Here is a 20,552-nt window from a genome sequence, read left to right as displayed (position 1 = left end):
AAAAAAAGATTTCTTATAGGCCAACAAGAAGCAATACACCAATGGAATTAAATAGAAGTATCATTTACAGTAGCATCAAAAAGGAATCATCTGGGAATTAAGCTAATATAGTATGTGTGAAACCTTTGCAGTGAATATCATGAAATGCTAGTTTAATTCAGGAAATGTGAGATAGAGTCCATGTTCAAGGATTGAAATACTCACTATCCAAAGTCGATTCTACACAGAATGATTTTTAGTTTTAATGAAATCCCAAAGTGCAATACTTGTGGTGGTGGTGATGGTGGTGGTGGTGGTGAACTTGAAAAGCCGATTTCCAAATGTATGTGGAATTTGCAAGGGGCCAAAGATACCTCAGAAACACCCAATGAATAAGAAGTGGGAAGGTCTTGCTCTAAAGATAAGGTGTTATAGGGGCGCTTGGGTGGCTCAGTTGGTTAAGTGTCCAACTTCCATTCAGGTCATGATCTCACAGCTCGTGAGTTTGAGCCCCACATCAGGCTCTGTGCTCACAGCTCAGAGCCTGGAGCCTGCTTCGGATTCTGTGTCGCCTTCTCTCTCTGCCCCTGCCCGGCTTGTGCTTTGTGTGTGTCTCTCTCTCAAAATTAACATTAAACCTTTAAAAAGATAACTTGTTATAAGGTCTTAGAAATTAAAAGCCTAGCAGAATCCAGAGGTATGAACAACCAGCATAGGGAGCCCCAAAAGACCCATCCACGTGTGTTCAGATATTGCCTGAGGACAAGTACATCATGGGGGCAGTGGGGGGCAGGGGGACAGGGAGTGGACACCGCCTTAGCAGAGCTGCTGCGTTATGCCCTTTGTGCATGGATGAACATGTAATGCTTTGGTATCTTTTTTCTGATCTCAAGGGTGGATGCAGTAACCCTTAAGAGTGACATCAGTACTGTTCTCTTGCAGTTTGGTGAAATGTTCCATCACTGCTGATGGCTGTCGAGACCTCACCTCAGTCCTCACTGGCAATCAGAACTTGAGAAGTCTACAAATCAGCTACAATGACATAGAAGATGCTGGTGTGAAGCTGCTGTGTCAAGGTCTAGCACATCCCAGCTGTCACTTAGAGATTCTTGGGTGGGTGACCCCAATGTCAAGGCTGGGTCTTGGTGGGTGGAAGGTGGAGGAAAGTGGAAACCAGACTGGGACACGGAGTCATGAGCTGTCCTGGAGTAATGACTCCTAACTTAGAGACATAAAGTAAGGAGCAATGGCGATGGCTCAGGGGTCCAAGGTTCCCTGGGGACTGGCTGATGTAGGTGGTCCTCTCAATCATTTTGACAGTGTGCTAGGGCTGCCATAACACAGCCCCATGGACTGGGCTACTTCACAGAGATGTGTCACCTTATGGATTGGAGACCAGAAGTCCAAGATCAAGGATTGGGCAGGGTTGGTTTCTCCTAAGGTCTTTCTCCCTGGCTTGTAGACAGCTGTCTTCTCCCTGTGTGTGGTCTTAATTTTGTCATCTTATAAGGACACTAGGCATAGTGGATTAGGAGTAACTAATGACTTCATTTGGACCTCTTGGCCTCTGTGGAGACTCTGTCTCCAACTGTAGGCACATTTGGGGGTTCTGAGGGCTGGGACTTCAACATGAGTTTTTGGAGGGACACAATCAGCATCTCGGGTTCTAGACAGCAAGAAATGCACAACGTGTTGGCTCAGAACTCCCATAACCTTGCTTCCATTGGGTCCTACGAGCCAAGACCATGCAGGAGGCCAGCCTCTTTCAGGGGTAGGGAAACAGGTCCCTCCATGACTGGAAGGAGCTGCCAAGACACAAGCCCTGTACAGGCATGGGATCAAAGAGGAACACACAGTGTGGCCCTCTATGATCTCCCCCCAGTCAGGCACCAGATGTCACACACTGTACTCAGAGGCTAGGGGTGACCTGGGCTAAATGTGACACCCCCATCCCACTCACTTGGATGAACCACTTCTCACCCTGTGTGCTTGGTTGCAGGCTGGCTACATGCAAGTTAACAAGTGCCTGCTGTGAGGACCTCTCTAGTGCCCTCACCAGCAGTAAAACCCTGCAGAGTCTGAACCTGCAAGGAAACGCCCTGGACCACACCGGAGTGGCGGTGCTATGTGAAGCCCTGAGACACCCAGCGTGCACCCTGCAGATTCTAGGGTGAGCTGGGGTTTGCTCTCCTGGTGAGGACCCGCCCGGGTGAGGGAGGATTCACTGGAACCCGAGGTGTGGTGCTGCCATAGTCAAAATGCAAATGGTGCTCCTTGCCTTGGGATTGTGGGAGTGAAAGATATGTCAACTCAGCACAGTACCTGGTGGGTGGTGATACCCTATGAACAGGGGCACTTGCTACTGTTCCAGTACAATTATAAAGTACAGCTTACTATATTAAAACTTATCTACCAGGCGCCTGAGTGTCTCAGTCAGTTGAGCGTCCAACTTCGGCTCAGGTCATGATTTCGCGGTTCATGGGTTCAAGCCCCACATCAGGCTCGGTGCTGACAGCTCAGAGCCTGGAGTCTGCTTTGGATTCTGTGTCTCCCTCTCTCTCTGCCCCTCCCCTGCTCACACACACTCTCTCAAAAATAAACAAACATTAAAAAAAATCAAAGCTTATATAAAAATTTTACATTTATAATTATTGATATACCAGACTTATATTTATACTAATATAGACCCTAGGTCTACATAATTTATAAATGTATATTATGTAAGTCATTAAATTATAACTAAAATCTAATGTAAAATACATATAATTTGTATATTTATATAGACATAAACATATTTATAGCTATAAAATTAAAGTACATGTTACTTTACTACATGTTATATGTTATAGACTTATATTAAAATTTAAGACATAAACATATTTATAGTTATAAAATTAAAGTACATGTTACTACATGTTATATGTTATAGACTTATATTAAAATTTAAGTAGGTATTTATTATTTCATATATTAGATTTCATAGTTATAATTTATATGTATAATTATACATGTATATAATTATGTATTTTCATTTTTTAACGTATATTTGTTTTTGAGGGAGAGAAAAACAGTGTGAGCAGGGGAGGGGCAGAGAGAGAGGGAGACACACAATCTGAAGCAGGCTTCAGGCTCTGAACTGTCACCACAGAGGCTGACACGGGGCTCAAACCCACAAACCATGAGATCATGACCTGAGGTAAAGTCGGATGCTTAACTGACTGAGCCACCTGGGCACCCACACATTTATAATTATAGATTTAAATATTTAAATTATACACATGTAATATATATTATTCATATAATTATATAATTATATTTATAAAACTATAATTATACATATAATACAAAATGTATGTATTAGGTTATTTTATCAAAGATTGTTCTGTTAGGTTACAATATAATGAACCTTAAGCATCGCTTTCTCATTTATTTCTCCTACTCTCTTCAAACGTATCTGAAATCCAGGGCAGTCATAGGTATTTACATGGCCACTCATTTCTAGAAAGGACTAGGAGATGTTGGGTTAAAACTGGTATAACTCCAACACTAAGACCATTACTGTCTTTTCCAACTTGTGAAGCTATAAGTCCATTTCCTCAAAGTCCATCCTTGTAAACCTATGTCTAGAAACTTCAGGTGCCTGCCATCTAGAAAGTTCATCCTCATCTTACCTTTTGTGAGAGGTTCCGAAGGTGATGCTTGAGGCAGTGGGAAGACTTGGATTTTTCCATAGTTTTTCCAAATCATGTTATGCCAGCTTTTCCATGCTGAGTCTTGTAGCCCCAGGCAAGGCATTTCTCCCAATTGTCTGTTCTCTGCCAAACGAGGGAAATGATTTGACACAGGTACTGTGAAAATACAGATGTAATAAAAATGCTGGAAACACATAAGTGAGTTTCCACATCCCGTGCACCCTCTCCAACTGTGGACAGTCCCACAGATCTGTGTGTCAAGACGAACAGATGCCTGAAAGAATGTCCTTCACTCCAACAGGGAGGTGAAAGTGCTCAGGACGGTTGCCAACAGATACCAGCAGACACCAGAGATATTTGTACCCACAGAAGAACACACACACAGTGATCCTTAACCCTCCCATTTAGTTCAGAGCCACAATGGACTGCCTCGTGTTAAGTGCAGGGGCTCCAGGGCCATGGTACTGGCATCTGTATCCTGACTCTACCACTCGATGGCTGTGTGACCTTGAGCCAATTTGCTTTGCCTGCTTGTCTTCATCACAAATCAGGTCAATAATGCTACCTCCCATGGTTGAGAAATTGTATTTTTTTTTTTTAATTTTTAACGTTTATTTTTGAGACAGAGAAAGAGCATGAACGGGGGAGGGTCAGAGAGAGGGAGACACAGAATCCGAAACAGGCTCCAGGCTCCGAGCTGTCAGCACAAAGCCTGACGCTGGGCTCAAACTCATGGACTGCGAGATCATGACCTGAGCCGAAGTCGGCCGCTCAACCGACTGAGCCACCCAGGCGCCCCTGAGAAATTTTAATGAAAGCTGCACCTAAAGCCCTCAGCAGAAGGCTAGGACCAGGCACTCAGATAACAGAAACTATTACTGTTTTATCTTTTTAACAATAAAAGTAGTTGGTCTTGCTCCTTAGCTTCCTGAATTCCCATCTTCAAACCCCAATGTTCAGGTGGAGTCAGGGCTTTCTATCAGATAGGACATCTGTTCTGTCCAGGGATGTGCTGGAGACCGCTGCCACCAGATGGTGATAACCCTGTGTGTACAGTTCTTCCTACTCTTGTGTTTAGCGACATCAAGTTGGCAGCTTTAAATTGGCCATAATAGGAGAACCTGGGTGGCTCAGTCGGTTAGGCATCTGACTTCGGCTCCGGTCGTGATCTCACAGTTCATGAGTTCGAGCCCCGCATTGGGTTCTGTGCTGATGGCTCAGAGCCTGGAGCCTGCTTCAGCTTCTGTGTTTCCCTCTCTCTGCTCCTCCCCCCACTCACCCTCTGTCTCTCAAAAATAAATATTAAAAAATTGGAAAAAAATGGTATTGGCCATGGTAGGAGAATTTACACCTCAGAAACGTGCAGTGCTATAAATCAGGGCTTTTCTCCCCCCAACCCAACCCCTCCAGGCCCTCGCCCCCTGCCAAGAGCCAGGTGTTAAACATTTATCAGTGCACCACTGCCTGACAGGTATGTCTGTCCCATGGGGGTGGGGAGGGAGGCATCACCAGGTTCTCCTAGGCTTGACCAGGGAAGAAATGCTAGAGAAGAGCTGCAGAGAAGAAACAAAAGAGGTAGCAATTCAACAAAGCCCTTTTTATATCTTACCAGGCTGCAAAAAACTGAACTTGATGAGGAAACCCAGAGAATTCTGACAGTTGCAGAAGAAGAAAATCCCTCCTTGACAGTTATAGGTGACTGGTGACTCCTCCTGACCCAAATAACCTGCAAAGAAAAGTTATTGGAGCCCTTACTCATGCCTACTCTGTCCCCAGGAATTACAGTTCCAGACACAGATGATCTTTCTGCATGGCCTCCCCCTCCCCCCACTTTGGATACTTCATATAATGTGTGTGTATACAGTTTTTATTTGCTTTGTGGCCTTGGGCAAGCCCTGAAATGCTGTCAAGGTCAAATTCTTATCCTGTCTCACAAGGACATTTTAGACACTCAATAAAATCTTAGATCTTAAAACAGTTTGTCAAATCTCCAAAAAGATTGTGTTCCCAGTGCATGCCCAGAGCAAGCATGCGGGTTGTAGAAATTGTGGTCTTTTCCCTACATGGCTTGGACAGGTGCTGCCCATACTGTGAGCATTGGACCTGAGGAATAACCTGGTCCCCCTTTTCTGCTTGTGCTGCTGGTGGCCCAACTCAGGCTCTTTCTCTTCTCTTGCCTCATGATGAGATTTGAAAAGCACTATTTTATTAAATGTTTCAGGGAGAGAGCATGCACTCAGGAATGAGCAGGGGAGGGGCAGAAAGAGGGGGAGAGAGAGAATCTCAAGCAGGCTCTGTGCTGTCAACACAGAGCCTGACGTGGAGCTCGAACCCATGAACCAGGAGATCATGACCTGAGCTGAAATGAAGAGTTCGATGTTTAACAGACTGTACCCCCCAGGCACCCAGAAAAGTGCTATAAGTCATCCATAGCCTTCCACCTCCATGTACAACTAAAAGTGAAGATCCTTTTGACCACCAACCTGTCTCATTCCCTTCTTCCAATGCATCCATTAATAAAATAGCCTTGATTTTTTTAATTACATGAAGATCCCACACCAAATGCATTTTTTCATTGTTAGGCTATCCATATTGATAGGTGTGTGTAAACTAATGTGGATAGACTGAAAACAGATCACTCGTGATATATACGTATACACAGAAATGTGTGTATAGTTCAACACGGATAGATTAACACCGTATAAACACAATGGAGTGCATATATACAATGCCTTCTGTGTCAGGTTAAAAAAGGCGTATGCATGTATACGTATGTACACACATGCCAGAAGGTTGAGATATAGGTTTGTAAACCATAGGTCTCTATATATCTAAAAGTGGTTTCTTTAGCGGGATAGAATTGCCTTGTATATATGTATGTCATTTGAATGATCTATTGATAGAAACCACCTAAAATCCTAATATTTGACATCATGTATCATTACAACCTATGACCTTATAAATCTCCTCTTGTACAGGAAGATTTAAGGCAGCCACCTAGAGATGTACATGTAGTGCGTATGGTTATAAGACACCAAGAGAAGGATGATAATTATAACAAGGGAGGTAGGTAGATTGTGCATGAAGAAATGAGCTCAATCCCAGCACGGTAAGGCATTTTACACAGTAGATAATGTGTGAAACCAGTATGACAAACATAAGCAACATAAGCTACTGGTCTCATGGGATGTGTAGGGGTTCAGGGAGGAATAAGCCACCAGATGAGCTAAGCATGTATCTGTCTTCACCAGTAGATGCTCCAGTGGGTATTTCTCCATTGATGGGAAGGTTCTGTTGATTCCAAGAATGCTGGCTTTAAAGACCCAGCTTTGGTGGTCAGATGCTGTATCTGTCACTGTGTCAATCAAGTAACTACGTTCCTTGTTCCCTTGCCTTCCACCTTTCTGAGTGCATCCATTCTTGGGACACAGGGTTTCCATATCATGGTTCAGGAGAGCCTAAAGTTTAAATTGAGTTTTGTGGCATGGGACTAGGTTGTTAAGTTATCGCTATTGAGACTATTAAATGATTAAAAAAAAGAAAAATGGCCCAGGACAAGTATTTAACCAGGTACAGGAGAAGAGTTCACATCTGAGAGTAAATTTCAACAGTCAGGCAAAAAGAATGCTTTGTGATTCGGTCTCTTGAGTCGTGCTTGTTCACTGGAATAAATTGACAAAGTCGAAGCAAAACATTAACGAGTACAGAAACACCAGAGAAGACACAAGTCAGCCTCTGCAGAGTTGTAAAGTCACTCCATCAACCAAAGCTGCAAGCCCAGCAGGGTCCCCAAAACAATACTGAAGTCATTCTCTTCTGCCTCCTTCCAAGTTTTGGGTCATCTCTCTGTCCTTGCTCATCTCATTTCCCTGCATGTCTCATTGCATCTCCCATCCTTCCCCAAACTCTACTCCCGTCCTCCTCTTCCTGCTGCACCTTATGGCTTTCAAGGCTCTCTTCTCTTCCCCTCCTCCAACTGAGGACCTCCAACCCTCCAACTGAAGAGAGGGGGTGGTAAGTGGAAGGAAATCTTAAGGATACAAGTATTTCACTTCTGGACTCCCCTGCCATCCACTTAGGAGTTAGATTTTGCAAAGTCAGCAACTCAAATGTCTGCGGACAAAGGAATGAGCACAGTGTGGTCCATACCCATAGTGAAATAGGATTCCGAAAGAGCAAGGAAGTTCTGACACCTACTGCAACATGGATGAACCTTGAGGGCATTATGCTAAGTGAGGTAGGTCAGCCAACAAAAAGAAATACTGTATGATCCCAGTTTTTCGAGGTTCCTCGGGTGGTCAAATTCATAGAGACATAAAGAATAGTGGTTGCCAGGGGCTGAGGGAGAGAGAAATGGGGAATTAGTGTTTAATGGGGACAGAGTTTCAGTTTGGGGACATAAAGTTCCAGGGATGGATGGTGGTGATGGTTACACAACAGTGTGAAGCTACTTAATGTCAATGAACTGTTCGCTTTAAAATGGCTAAGTGGGGTGCCTGGGTGGCTCAGTCGGTTAAGCATCTGACTTCGGCTCAGGTCATGATCTTGCGGTCCGTGAGTTTGAGCCCCGCGTCAGGCTCTGTGCTGACAGCTCAGAGCCTGGAGCCTGTTTCAGATTCTGTGTGTCTCCCTCTCTCTCTGACCCTCCCCCGTTCATGTTGTCTCCCCCTGTCTCAAAAATAAACGTTAAAACAAATTTTTTTTAAATAAAAAAATAAAATGGCTGGGGCGCCTGGGTGGCTCAGTCGGTTGAGCGTCCGACTTCAGCTCAGGTCACGATCTCGCAGTCCGTGAGTTCGAGCCCCGCATCAGGCTCTGGGCTGATGGCTCAGAGCCTGGAGCCTGTTTCGGATTCTGTGTCTCCCTCTCTCTCTGCCCCTCCCCCGTTCATGCTCTGTCTCTCTCTGTCTCAAAAATAAATAAACGTCAAAAAAATAAATAAATAAAATAAAATGGCTAAGCAGTGAATTTTTGTTATGCCCATCTTACCATACAATAAAAATCACAAGAGAAAGAGACTGAGAAAGTCACTTCATCTCTCATCTGTGGAGAAGAGGGAAGGCATCCTGCCAGGGTTTCTGCAACAGAGGTGATAAAAAAATAAGACAAAAAAATTGAGCCATGAAGCATCTAGTTAGCAAGAGAGGATCTTGAAATGATAGGATTGAAGGAGATTATTAACCTAAGAGCATCATTTACAGGTGCTTATCACAACTGACCATTTCAGACATCATTCTGTGTAATTTTTGCAAAACCTGAGATTGATGCTATCAGACCCAAGTTGTAATGAGAAAATTGGCTTAAAGGGTATAAAATCATTAGCTGAGAAGCAGTGGTTTTATCACCAAAAGCCACTGTGAACGTTTCCATTCCATAGAACCTGTTTGTCTTGCCAGAGTCAACGCAGGGGATCCTTTATTCAACCACATCCCCTCCATTACATCACAAGAGGGATTCTCTCTGCTTCTTCTAGATAACTCTACACTACCTCTGCCTAACCCTCCCCCCTGGCCATACCATAGTCCTGGCCACGTCTACCCACACTTTTAAGATGGCCAAGTATCAGGTGTGAAAAAGTAGGTGGTCTTCCACATAATCATGGACTTGAAGTTAGAGTACAATTGGTCACAAGCTAATCAGTGTTTGTTGGGTGGTGGGCTTCCTAAACTGCAGTGAGCCTGGGGAAGTAGCTCAGCTGTCACCTCATCCAAATCCATTCAGTCCCATCCCATTTCCCTTCTGGGGATGGGGGTAGACCTATCCTTGATTTCCCTAGAAAGCCACTTTGGCGTTACGTGGCTTTGAAATAAAACAACATTGTTAGAAGACCCAAAGGTGAAGAACCTTTGCTGTAATTGAAATAATTCCATGGCACATCCAGAAATTCTAGAATAAATTCCTAAAATATTATGAAAATATTGATAGAGAATTTGTAGATCTAATGTTCACGGAAGAATATGCCCATGTTTTGTTTTCAAAGACACAATGAAGAAATTTTGGGATCCTCTTGGATTTGGGGTTAACAGTTTGTCAGATTATCAGAAATAACACAATGCTATTTTAACCTACAGTAACTAAAGACATGGAGACGAAGGCATATCTAAACCTTTGATTTTAAAATCTCTCTTCCTTGACAAGATTTTCTTAGTTCATAAACCTCCCCCCACCCCACTATCCCAGCTTTTATCTATGATGAATGACCAAAATGCACAAGAAAGAGAAGGAAGGATTTATTTCAAGGACTCTGGGTTTCACTTATATTTAATGGTGAGGGAACATGATGGATAGAAGGATCATGGACTTACTCCAAGACCCCACTGGGTCTCATAAGGCATGTTGGCCTTAAAATAGAAGACTCGGATTCTAAGTTCCATTATTTGGCTTACTATTTCTGTAATTTGTTGTAGAACATTTATTTACGCTCAGAATCTTTGTTTTCAAAATCAGTCAAGTAGGGACGTCCCTACCTACAGGGCTCTGATGTGGATTTAGACACACTATGATAGGTTTTATAAGCTACGAAATGCAAAATGCAATGAATGTCCCACTGTTCCCTCAGACTACTTCTGATGGCTTTTGCCTATTAAATAATAGGGCAAAGAAGATAAAATTGTGATCAGATCCTATCTTCATATGTATTTCCCATGTACGACATCAATTTCACATTACATCCTTGGGTAAGATTCATGTTCCCCAGCATTTTCAGGTGAGTAAAATACATTTTAGACATAACACAGCCATGGATCATTCAAAGGTACACGCAAAAGCCAAAATAGGGTCTATCTGCATCATAGAAATGGTTCTTGATCTCCATCTGGCTGGTTTATCCACAGTATAATAACTGCAGAATTACAGTCACATCTATCCCATCTCTCGATCCATAGGAAATGAGGCTTTAGGCTTTCTCAAGGTATTTTTTTTATATCCTTTGCTTTATTGAATTCTCTTAACATGTGAGAGTTAAAGACATTACACAAAGAGAGACAAAAGGAAACTTAAGACAAAGCCAATGTAGGCTCTTGGGGCCAAATGTAGTATTAGATTAGGATTCTGGAGATTGGGTATTTAAATATGCTGCTTACAACAAATTGTGGGAAAGCACTCTGGAGGTAACTGCTCATTTGTCCTCAAGAGCAGCAACACCTGAGAAATCTCCTGGTGATTCTACTCCAAGAACATCCCACAGTGTAGCCATTGGATCACCACCACCATTTGTCCTCAAGGTCATTGAAATCCCACTTACACTTGACTCTCAGAAAGGACCCCCTCTCCTGCAATTCCTCGAGCTCCCCCTTCACTATGTTGTACAACTCTTTTTCAAGCCTGCAAGAAAGAGAGATAGAATGTTTTTAATAGTGCATTACTTAGATGTGAAGTTGGTAATGTAAAGTCCTGAATGTGTAGATTTTGAACAACTTCCTCAAGTAGGCAAGATTCTTTGGTATCTGAGATTTCTGCAAAAATATGCCTAGTTTAAGGTCTTTCTCCAGGGGAAAGGAAAATTCTGCTTACCTTTCTGACCTCATCTCCAGAATACTGAATAAGGTGGAGAGTGTTCTAATTAAACACTCTTATTTCACTGCCTGGAAGGGGCAATACAGAGCTTGGTAGTCTAACCTCAGCCTTTGCACATGCTACTCCAGCTTCCTTCAAACACTCTTGGTCCTTTGTCACTGTCCATGTTCCCCTCCTGATATGTGGATTCCTCCTTCCAGCCTCCTTGGGATTCAGTCACCACTTCTGTCTGACATGCCTTCTGGTACCACTCTGATCACCCTTGTTTTTCTACCACAATCCCAAGTTTCCTTCCCAGCATTCGTGATAACACTGCTTTTATACATTTCAGATTTGTCCTCTCCCTGAGGAGAATGCAGACCGATGACAGCAAGGTTCATGACCATTTATTTACTGCTATCTGCTATGGCATGCTTGGCCCATAGTCAGCATTAAAAAAAGGTATCATTGAGTGAAATGTTGTTGAATTATTGAGTAGGTACAAAAATGCAAAAAGTGAGGGGACTCCTCAACTACACAAATGTCTGCAGGACGGTGCTGCCCAGCATGGTTGCCACTATCCACATGTGGCCATTTCAGTAATTCAGCTCCTTGGTTGCATTAACCACATTTCAAGTGCCCAGTTACCACATGCTGCTACTGGCTATTCTATCGGGCAGTACATATAGACTGTTTCCGTCATTACTAAAGGCTCTGCTGGCCAGCACTGCTCCAGGGAATCCAATGCAGGGTGAATCTGATGCTTTGCTATAAAACATCGGCCCATCCATCCCCTCTTATCAGGTGCCTCCCAGCATTAAAGGTGGTGGGGATTACCCAAGCTTCTGTAGTTTGCAGGTTGATTTTTTCAAGGCCTTCCACAGTGTGCTGACTCCTCTGGGCTCCAAGTCATTCCCCAAAAGATTCAGGTTAAACAGGCTTTTACTGCTTCTGAGAACAGAGGAGAGATACTGGCAGCAAGCAGGTGTCAGATTGCATTTCTCCAACCTAGGAGTGGGTGAGAAGGAAGTGTGAAAGATGGTCCACTAGGATTGAGAAGTTAGAAACAGAAATGATACACATCTAGGAAAAAGTCTGTGGTTAAGCAGTGAAGAGCCTGCCACACACCAGACACTTCTCCAACTGCTTACACATAACTCATTTACTCATATACCAATCCTATAAAGAGGTGGCCAATATCTTAAACTCCATTTGCCAGATGAGCCAACAGAACATTAGTCTGCCCAACTGTGAAAGAAACCATGTTTGTAAAAAGTAGATGTGAGTTTGGAAGATCCTTGAAAGGGCTAAAATAAGATTACAACCTCTTCACTACACTTTCATCTTGTTCCTAAATTCAACAAAACAAAAATCTGTATGCCTAGTAGAGCTGGCCAACCATATGTTCAAAGACAAAAGTGACAAAGTGTTACATCAGTTTAACAGAGTGGAAATTTCCACCAAGTCTATAAAGATAATGTGACAGGTGTCCACACATGAAAATTTTGAGATGAATCACTGGGTTCTACTCCTGAAGCCAAGACTACACTGTATGTTGACTAACTTGAACTTAAGTTTAAAAAATGCCTTCCGAAAAAAAATTGCGATGCATGAAGAGTGGAGAGAAAGAATAGGTTTTCTTAGGGTGGAAGGGGTTGGGTAAGATCCAGAGAATGCTTCAAGATAAAGGTAGTATCTGGTGGATAGGAAGAGAATGACAGGAAAAAGACCGACTCCAAGATCACACAAGTGCACCCTGTCTCCAGTCTAGCGCCACCTGCAGAGCTTTTACCAGTACCTTATACTGTATATTGTTGACCTTGATTGTGAACCTTTAACATTTCCATGGTCATCTAGGTCAGTGTTTCTCAATGAAAGGTGATTCCCCCCCACCCCCACAGGGTAGACGGAACAAAGTCTGCAGAGCAGGGAGGTACTATTTCATCTGGTGGGTGGGAGCCAGCGATGCTGCTCAGCATCATATAGAATGAAGGACCACCCACAGCAAAGGATTACTCACCCCAAGGTGTCCACAGTGCTGAGGTTGAGAAACCCTGGTGTGATGGTAAAGACGGGACCTTGTGAACACAAGTTAGCCATGCAGGGGCCTGCTTTAAGGCTACTATTTTGGAGAATGAAACCAGATGGAAGTGAACTGAGTGTCAGGCAGGCGTTCATCATTAAAGACAACAGGAGAGCTGTTGCAAACATTTTACTCATTTCTGCATCCAGGGAGAAGCAGCTAGAGAGTGAGGGCTTAAAACCAGACCATCATTCTTTTTTAAGGCACAAAGAGGACCCTGAATTACTTGTGTAAATCCCAGGGCTTCTCCTTCACCTGAAGGATAAAGAATTGTGCACCTGAAGATATTCCTTGGAAGATAAGGATGTACTAAGAAGCAGCAACTGGTGACTTACTTATGGGCATAATGCCCTCAAGGTGCATCCATTAAACACACATGGGGGGGGTCTCCACAGAGAAAGAAATACTGTAGAATCTCTTAACATTTTTTGAGAGTGAGTAGAATCACTACCTATGTGAAAAATAGCTAGCATGTAAGCCACACTTAACCCAAACTCCTATTCCTGGAGTCTAAACCATCTTAGTTTGCTAAACAAACACATCATCTTATAGTTAAAATCAGACTTCCCCTTAGACAGAAAAGACTCTGGGGCCAGGAAACAGGCTGTATCTGCCCCCCACCTACTATCCAAAAGTTACCAATTGAAAAGAGTATTAATATTCCAAGGAGGGGGTGAGTGGTATGAACTTCTGTCTCTGAACTGGAGTCTTATTGTTGAGAAGAAATTTTTAACAGGAGAATTTAGTCCTTTGTTCCCCACCTTCTTGAACCCCCAGGTGACCCCATCTATTCCTTCCTACCCCAAAAGTAGAGATGGGGGCTTCCTACAAAGAGAACAGGGTCAACTCACCCAAGCGTGTTCAATGCACACTTTGGCTGTTTTAGGACCTCACACAGGTGTTTCACTCCATCATCCTGAATGTCATTGCTCCCGATATCCAAAATTTTCATGTTACAATTATGCTGGAGGGCATTAGCGAGCTCCTGACAGCCTTCCGCTGTGAAAGAACAATCTGACAAACTGCAAAACAAACACAAAGGGAAAAATAACAATCCTGGAGTCCTTAGACTTTGCTCTATATACCGAGCCCATCTCACAGTCTCCCAAGGAAAGGAGAGATGCCAAAGTGAGACTTGTCATCCAGAGCCCTGAGAAGAAAAGGGTGCTGGTCAGGAGGTCTGAGACACCCCGGGTACTCTATCTACCCTTGGTGGAAATGAAGTAGACAGGACAACAGCATAACCCTCTCCCCATGCCATCTATAGGGAGCTTGCACCTGGTTTCCTCTGGATTTCACCCCATGCACCTTTCCCCTTTACTAATTTTGCTTTTCCTCCCTTCATTGTAATAAACCACAGCCACTAATCTGGACTGCACACAGAGTGGAGTCCTCTGTGAGTCATCAAGCTCCTGGGGTGGTCTTGGGGACTCCCAGCACACATTGTGGTTGGTCCTTAACAATCATCCCAGTAACCCATCCCCTCACGACCTTCCAATAGAGCCCGAAGCTTCTCTGTGTGAGCCATCACGTCTACACCCAGGACTTCAGTCCCATTTGGAACGCAGGCATCTGCAGGTCAATTCACATGGTCTCTTCTCATCGTCCAAAGGGCAGGGAGGCAATGGAACTTACTCCAGGTTCTGGAGGCTGCAGTCCGGACGACTCAAGGCCTTACACAGAAACTTCACTCCCTCATCTCTCAGGTTATTCTTCCTCAGGTTCAGATGGGTCAAACTCTTGTTCTTGAGGAGAGCATCTGACAAGTACTTGCAACTGGGTGTACCGAGCTGGCAGAACCAGAGCCTGTGGGGCAAGAGCCATGGAGACAGATGCTCAGGAAAGCAACCCAAACCAAGAACACTGGGGACACAAGGCTCAAGCCCCACCTCAACTATGGTGTTGAGTTCAGCCATGGTGTCCCCCTGAACCCCCACCCAGGAAATGCTGAGTATCTGTGCTTACTTATCCTTCCCCAGACTTCTGCAATGAGCACACCGTGAACATGCCGGTCCTTAGTGTTTGGTTAAAAAAAAATAATAACAACAAAGGGATGCTCAAAGCATGCCAAGTTTGCGTAACACAAAAGGATTAAGTTCTGAAGATGTACCATATAGTGTTGTGCTTATAGCTAACAATACTGTATTGTGTAAAGCTCTCCAAGATTCAGATTTTTTACGTGCTTAAATTTTCTATGTTAAGTCTTAGCTACAAAAAAAAAAAGTTAATAAAAAAGGGTACAGAAGGAAACTTTGGAAGGAGATGGATATGTTTATGCCCTTAACAGTAGTCATATGGCCACCATATGGCCATGATGGTCTCATGGATGTGTCCTTCTCCCCTAACTCACCGATTTGTATATATTAAATATGTACGACTTTTCACATGTCAAAAAAAGTGCAGTATGCAATACAAGTTGTAGGAGATCTAGAATACAGATACATGTTAGACATTTGTATATATTAGACATATAGGTATAACAGACATTTATACATGGTGTACATACATATGATAATGCTACCGTGTAGCATATATCATGTGAATTATATATGTTACATGTGATATATAGTTATATAGGAGATATGTAACAGATTATTTATGCATTAGATATATATAGTATACATGTTTGAAATATATGGCATATATTAGATATCTAGGTATATAACAGATACATACATGGTGTACATATGTTATCATGTAACATATATCACATATAATGTGCAGTTATATAAGATTTTTATATATTTCATATATTATGTATTATTAATATGCATATATATTAAAGTATCTTATATAGGTGTAATTATAAATGGGATAAATATAATGTAACCTATAACGGTCATGTTATATTAGTTCATATTACCTATGAATGAATTACTTACTAATATTCCGGTTCTTTGAAGCTCTGTGCTGAGAGTGCTAACCTTTTAGTCCCTAGCTCAGATTCTGTGGTCTTTCACCATACACCCCCTTGGATGTGCCTCAAGACCCTTGGCCTTTTTCTCCTTTTATGCTCACCTGAACAATATCCAGTTTTGGGAAAACCCATCGAAATGACACTTGGCACCTACCACTGCCAGTGGACTCATCCCCACCCAACAACCTCCTTGAGACCTACAGTCCTACATACATACAACAGCTTTACGTGGTTGGTTAATAGGCATCTCACGTTCCCATGTCCCAATCTTAACATCCAAACCTCAGCCTCCCATCTTCTCTGGTCAGAAAATGGCAGCGCCTTTCACCCAGCTGGCAAACCCACCACCTGTGGGGCATTCCTGGTTCCTGGTCCCTTTCCCTCTTCAACCACCACTGACCCATCAGGAAGCCCTACTGGCTGTACCTTCACGTATGCCCTGAAGTCCCACCACCTCACCTGGCTGATTTGTATTCATCCTTTTGCTTGATCAACAGGCACTTGCTGCCTCCTATTTTTGCTTCCATTATAGTCTACCCTTCAACAGCAGTCCAGGCGATCGTTCAGAGTCTGTCCCTGTACAACCTCCAGTCCTCAGAGGACTTTCCACCTTGCTCCAAACAAAACAGATTCGTACACGGCCAGGGCATATTCCCATTATCCCCCTCGCTCACATTACTCCAGCCTTACGAGTCCTCTGGATGTTCCTACAACACTCCAGTCTTGGGAGCTTTCCTTCCTCTTACTTCTCTGTGTCTGGTTCCTTCAGTCTCTGCTTCAGTGTCACCTCCTCAGGTCAGTGGGAGACCTTACCAGGAAACCAACACACCATGCCTTGTCTACTCATTCCACTGTGTCTTCCTCGCTCAACTACTGTTTTTTTTTTTTGTTTTTTTTTTTTTTTTTTTTTTTTTTTTGGTATCTCACTCATCCATCTACACCCTCCTCACAGGCAGGAAGCTTCTCTGTCTTATCCACCACCCCAACCTTGGTGCCCAGCTGTGCTGGGATGAAGGAGCTCAGATATAGGTTGACTAAATGGTAATTTCCTGGTATCCTTGTTAAAACTGAATTCCTTGGCACAACCCCCAGAGATTGATTCAACAGATTGAGGGTGCTACTCAGAATCTGCATTTAGAACAATGCCAGGCACATGGAGTACTTGCTCGATGTGTGTTAGTGTTCAGTGATAGAAATGGGTCCCAAGTGGGGGCGCCTGGGTGGCTCAGTTGGTTAAGCATCCAACTTCGGCTCAGGTCATGATCTCACGGTTTGTGAGTTCGAGCCCTGCATCAGGCTCTGCACTGACAGCTTAGAGCCTGGAGCCTGCGTTGGATTCTGTGTCCCCCTCTCTCTCTGCTCCTCCCCTGCTCATGCTCTGTCTCTCCTTCAAAAATAAATAAAACATTTTTAAAAATTAAAAAAAGAAAAAAGAAACGGGTCCCAAATGAAGGGCCCATTGTTTTCCTCCATGCCCACCCCCAAGCAGAGTCATTTCTAGAAACACCAGGAGACACTCACACCAATCTCTCTAAGGCACACTCGTGGTGAGTCAGGGAAGCACACAAGAGCCTCACGCCCTCGTCTCTGAGCGGATTAAATCCCAGGCACAGTCGACTTGTTCTCTGGGTACTGGTGAGGTACAAAGCTAGATCCTGATAGCTGGCTGCTGACAGGTTGCATTTCTCCAGGCTGCAGAGGAAGGCACAGGTACAGCGCGAGCCTCAGACATGCCCACGTTTTCTTTCTCACACTCTCAGTCCCTTAGGCCACACATCTGGGACCCAGACATCGTGAAAGATTAAACTGTATAAAGAACAAAAGCTTCCAGGAGAAAAAAGTGGGTCAAGGTAAGGTTGCTCATTCTCAACCCTACTGACCTTTGGTCAAGAACATTCTTTGTGGTGCTGGTGTGGAGGTGGGGGCTTGTGTGGGGGGATTCTCGAGTGCATTGAAGGATATTGATCACACCTAGTCTTCACCCACTACATGCCAGTAGCATCTTCCCCTCCAAATTGTGAGGACCAAGTCAATGTCCAGACACTGTCCCCTGGAGGACAAGATCACCACCAGTTTAAAACCACTGGGTTTAGGGGAGACTGGCAGGAGAGACACCACAGTCAAGGTGAGGGCAAAACTGGCCAAGACAGAGCCCTAAGGAGGAAGGTGGAAAGCGTGAAGACGGGGAATGTGTCCGTGGGATGGGTAACTACAATGGGATGTTCCCCAAGACTCCCCAAAGATGCTATTTAGACAAGGCAGGAAGGCTTACGACAACTCCTTCAGGGAAGACTCGGGCATCTCCGAGGGCCCCTGCAGACTTTTCACCTCAACACCAGAGAGATCATTGTCCCCCAGGCTGAGGAAGCGCACACTCGAGTTCTTGCTGAGCTCCAGAAAGAGATGACGACAGGCTAGAGGGGTGAGGCCACAGGATTCCAACCTACCAGAGAGGCCCCAACACAGGCAGTTACTCCTGGTGAAGAGGGATCTTCATTTGGAGTCCCCCTTGCTTCACAACCAAAAGCCAGTTTCTCCTTGTTCTTCACCCTTTCTCCTGGCAGGATGGTCTCCAAGTCAGTGCTACTCAGAGTGTGATCCAGGGTCCAGCGCCACCTTGGAGCCTGTTAGAAATGCTGCCAGCCCCCACCACCCACCCAGAAGCCCTGCTGGGGCTCAGGGGGTGGGTTCCAGGCCCCTGCCTTTTAACACGCCCCCTCAGGTGGCTCTGGCAGGCAAGAATTTTGCAAAGCACTGCTCTGTACCCATGCGCGTTCCCTTTGCTCATCTTTCTCTACAGCCTTTTGCTGCCGTGCTGAGTCCCATCCTCCCAATGCAGCCCTGAACTGTGGGGTGACCTTGGGGACCAAGCCAGAAAACCAGAGACTTACCACAGATACTGGATGTTGCAGGCTGAGTGCCTCAAGGTTTTAAAGATCATCGTGGACACGGGAATTCCCAGGTTGTTCGAGCTCAAGTTCAGGTGTGTCAGCCTGTGGTTACCATACAGGACAAGGACAAGTTCCTTCAGAATCCTCACAGGAGTTATTGATTTGCACCTGGGGAAGAGAGGTGGGGAGGAGGGTAGCCTCATGGAGGGGAGTGCTTCCTCATCTCGCTTTTCTACCACACCCATGCATATGCATGCTTGCACACACACACGTGCATACGCACACCCTCCCTCAAGGACGTGCATATACAAGAGGAATCCAAAAACTGATTTGGATTCATCCAAATTTGGATACATCCAAAGCACAGTTGGATGTATTAAATCAGAAATCAACCCCCCACTCTTCCTTGGGGTGGGTGTCCCCCACACCAACCCAGTACTGCCTAGTGAGAACACATCTCTCCTCTTGTTTTCTCTTAAATTAATTTCTCCTCATCTTTAGTACTAAGTGAGAAGACCAAGAGTGAGGGAAAGGGGGAAGGATGAAAAAGCAGATCGTCAAGCAGGATGTTTAAGGCTGCCTCCCAGGTGTTGGAGCCAGCGCCCTCAGGTTTGAGGGGAGTCATTACTGCCAAATCCTTGTCTCTTAACTCACTGAGTCAACACATGCTTCTGATCCTCAGACCTTGAGGTAGCACCGAATTGCAGAGGGACAGCAGGACAGAATCAGTTGGCCTGAACTCGAGAGCATCCAACCCAACACCTTATCCAACAAGAGCCACTCACTCTGTCCTTGGTCACGTAGCTCTTCCCTGGCTCCCCCTTCAAGAGCCACCTCCATTCTTCGCCACCTTCAAGCCAGATTTAAGGCCCTGTGATCTCTATTTACATCATGTGAGAGAGGCTTCAGTCCAGAATGATGCTTCAGCTCCACAACTCGGTCTTTACTCAAGTATCTTTTATTTTTCTTTTTACTCAAATACCTTTTAGATAGGGTGTGAGAGAGGAGGCTTGGCACTTTTAGATACAAGAAGGACCTCTCCTGAGTCCCTGAACGGATTTCCCCCCGCTTTGGGAGAGGTCACGGTCTCCTACACTACCCTGATCATTTACGTCTGTTTCTCCAACACTGTGAGCTCCAGGAAGGCAGGAAGTATCTGTTCTGTTCACTGCTATAACCTCAGAACAGAGAAGAGATGCTAGGTATTCACTGAATGAACAAATGCTTCACTGCAAACTATCCACCTTTCCTTAAGACACAACGCTTCACCTAGACTCCACATGAACTCTGGCTCTCCTCAAGCGCTTGGTCTCCACCACATCCTACAAGTCTTCTACTCCTTCATATCCAGCTCAAGACAGCAGAGTCATGCAGAGGTCTTATGGAAAAACTAGTTGGCCTATGCGTTTCTCTCGTGCAAGACCACACACGGCAGGGTGTTGGGTCTTTGCCCAAGGAGAAGTTTTGCTCATAAAGGGCACTTATTTTATTCTCCC

At 44.4% G+C, this 20,552-nt stretch overlaps 2 protein-coding genes across 5 annotated transcripts in view; one reads left to right on the top strand and one right to left on the bottom strand.

Moving 5' to 3' along the window:
* The window catches only part of NLRP4 (NLR family pyrin domain containing 4), a 29,921-nt gene extending 24,544 nt beyond the window's left edge, over positions 1–5,377 (top strand). Inside the window, exons 7-9 of the mRNA XM_045441329.1 lie at positions 922–1,092; positions 1,979–2,149; positions 5,284–5,377. Of these exons, the coding sequence (XP_045297285.1) occupies positions 922–1,092; positions 1,979–2,149; positions 5,284–5,377 (436 nt within the window). The remainder of the gene's footprint in view (positions 1–921; positions 1,093–1,978; positions 2,150–5,283) is intronic.
* Positions 5,378–8,707: 3,330 nt separating this feature from the next.
* The window catches only part of NLRP13 (NLR family pyrin domain containing 13), an 85,482-nt gene continuing 73,637 nt past the window's right edge, over positions 8,708–20,552 (bottom strand). Inside the window, exons 6-13 of one of the 4 annotated variants that reach the window (XM_045441382.1) lie at positions 19,057–19,224; positions 18,438–18,608; positions 17,687–17,857; positions 14,884–15,054; positions 14,100–14,270; positions 12,003–12,173; positions 10,915–10,994; positions 8,708–8,749 (exon numbers count right to left, since the gene is read on the bottom strand). In XM_045441382.1, the coding sequence (XP_045297338.1) occupies positions 8,748–8,749; positions 10,915–10,994; positions 12,003–12,173; positions 14,100–14,270; positions 14,884–15,054; positions 17,687–17,857; positions 18,438–18,608; positions 19,057–19,224 (1,105 nt within the window). In that variant the 3' untranslated portion in view covers positions 8,708–8,747. Of the gene's footprint in view, positions 8,750–9,900; positions 10,995–12,002; positions 12,174–14,099; positions 14,271–14,883; positions 15,055–17,686; positions 17,858–18,437; positions 18,609–19,056; positions 19,225–20,552 lie in introns of those variants that run through there. The other 3 variants (XM_045441381.1, XM_045441383.1, XM_045441384.1) reach the window with 3 other exon arrangements.

Source organism: Leopardus geoffroyi, chromosome E2, assembly GCF_018350155.1.
Source record: "Leopardus geoffroyi isolate Oge1 chromosome E2, O.geoffroyi_Oge1_pat1.0, whole genome shotgun sequence".
Lineage (NCBI taxonomy): Eukaryota > Metazoa > Chordata > Mammalia > Carnivora > Felidae > Leopardus > Leopardus geoffroyi.
Note: the sequence above shows the minus strand (reverse complement) of the source record. Positions and strands in the feature narration are given on the sequence as shown.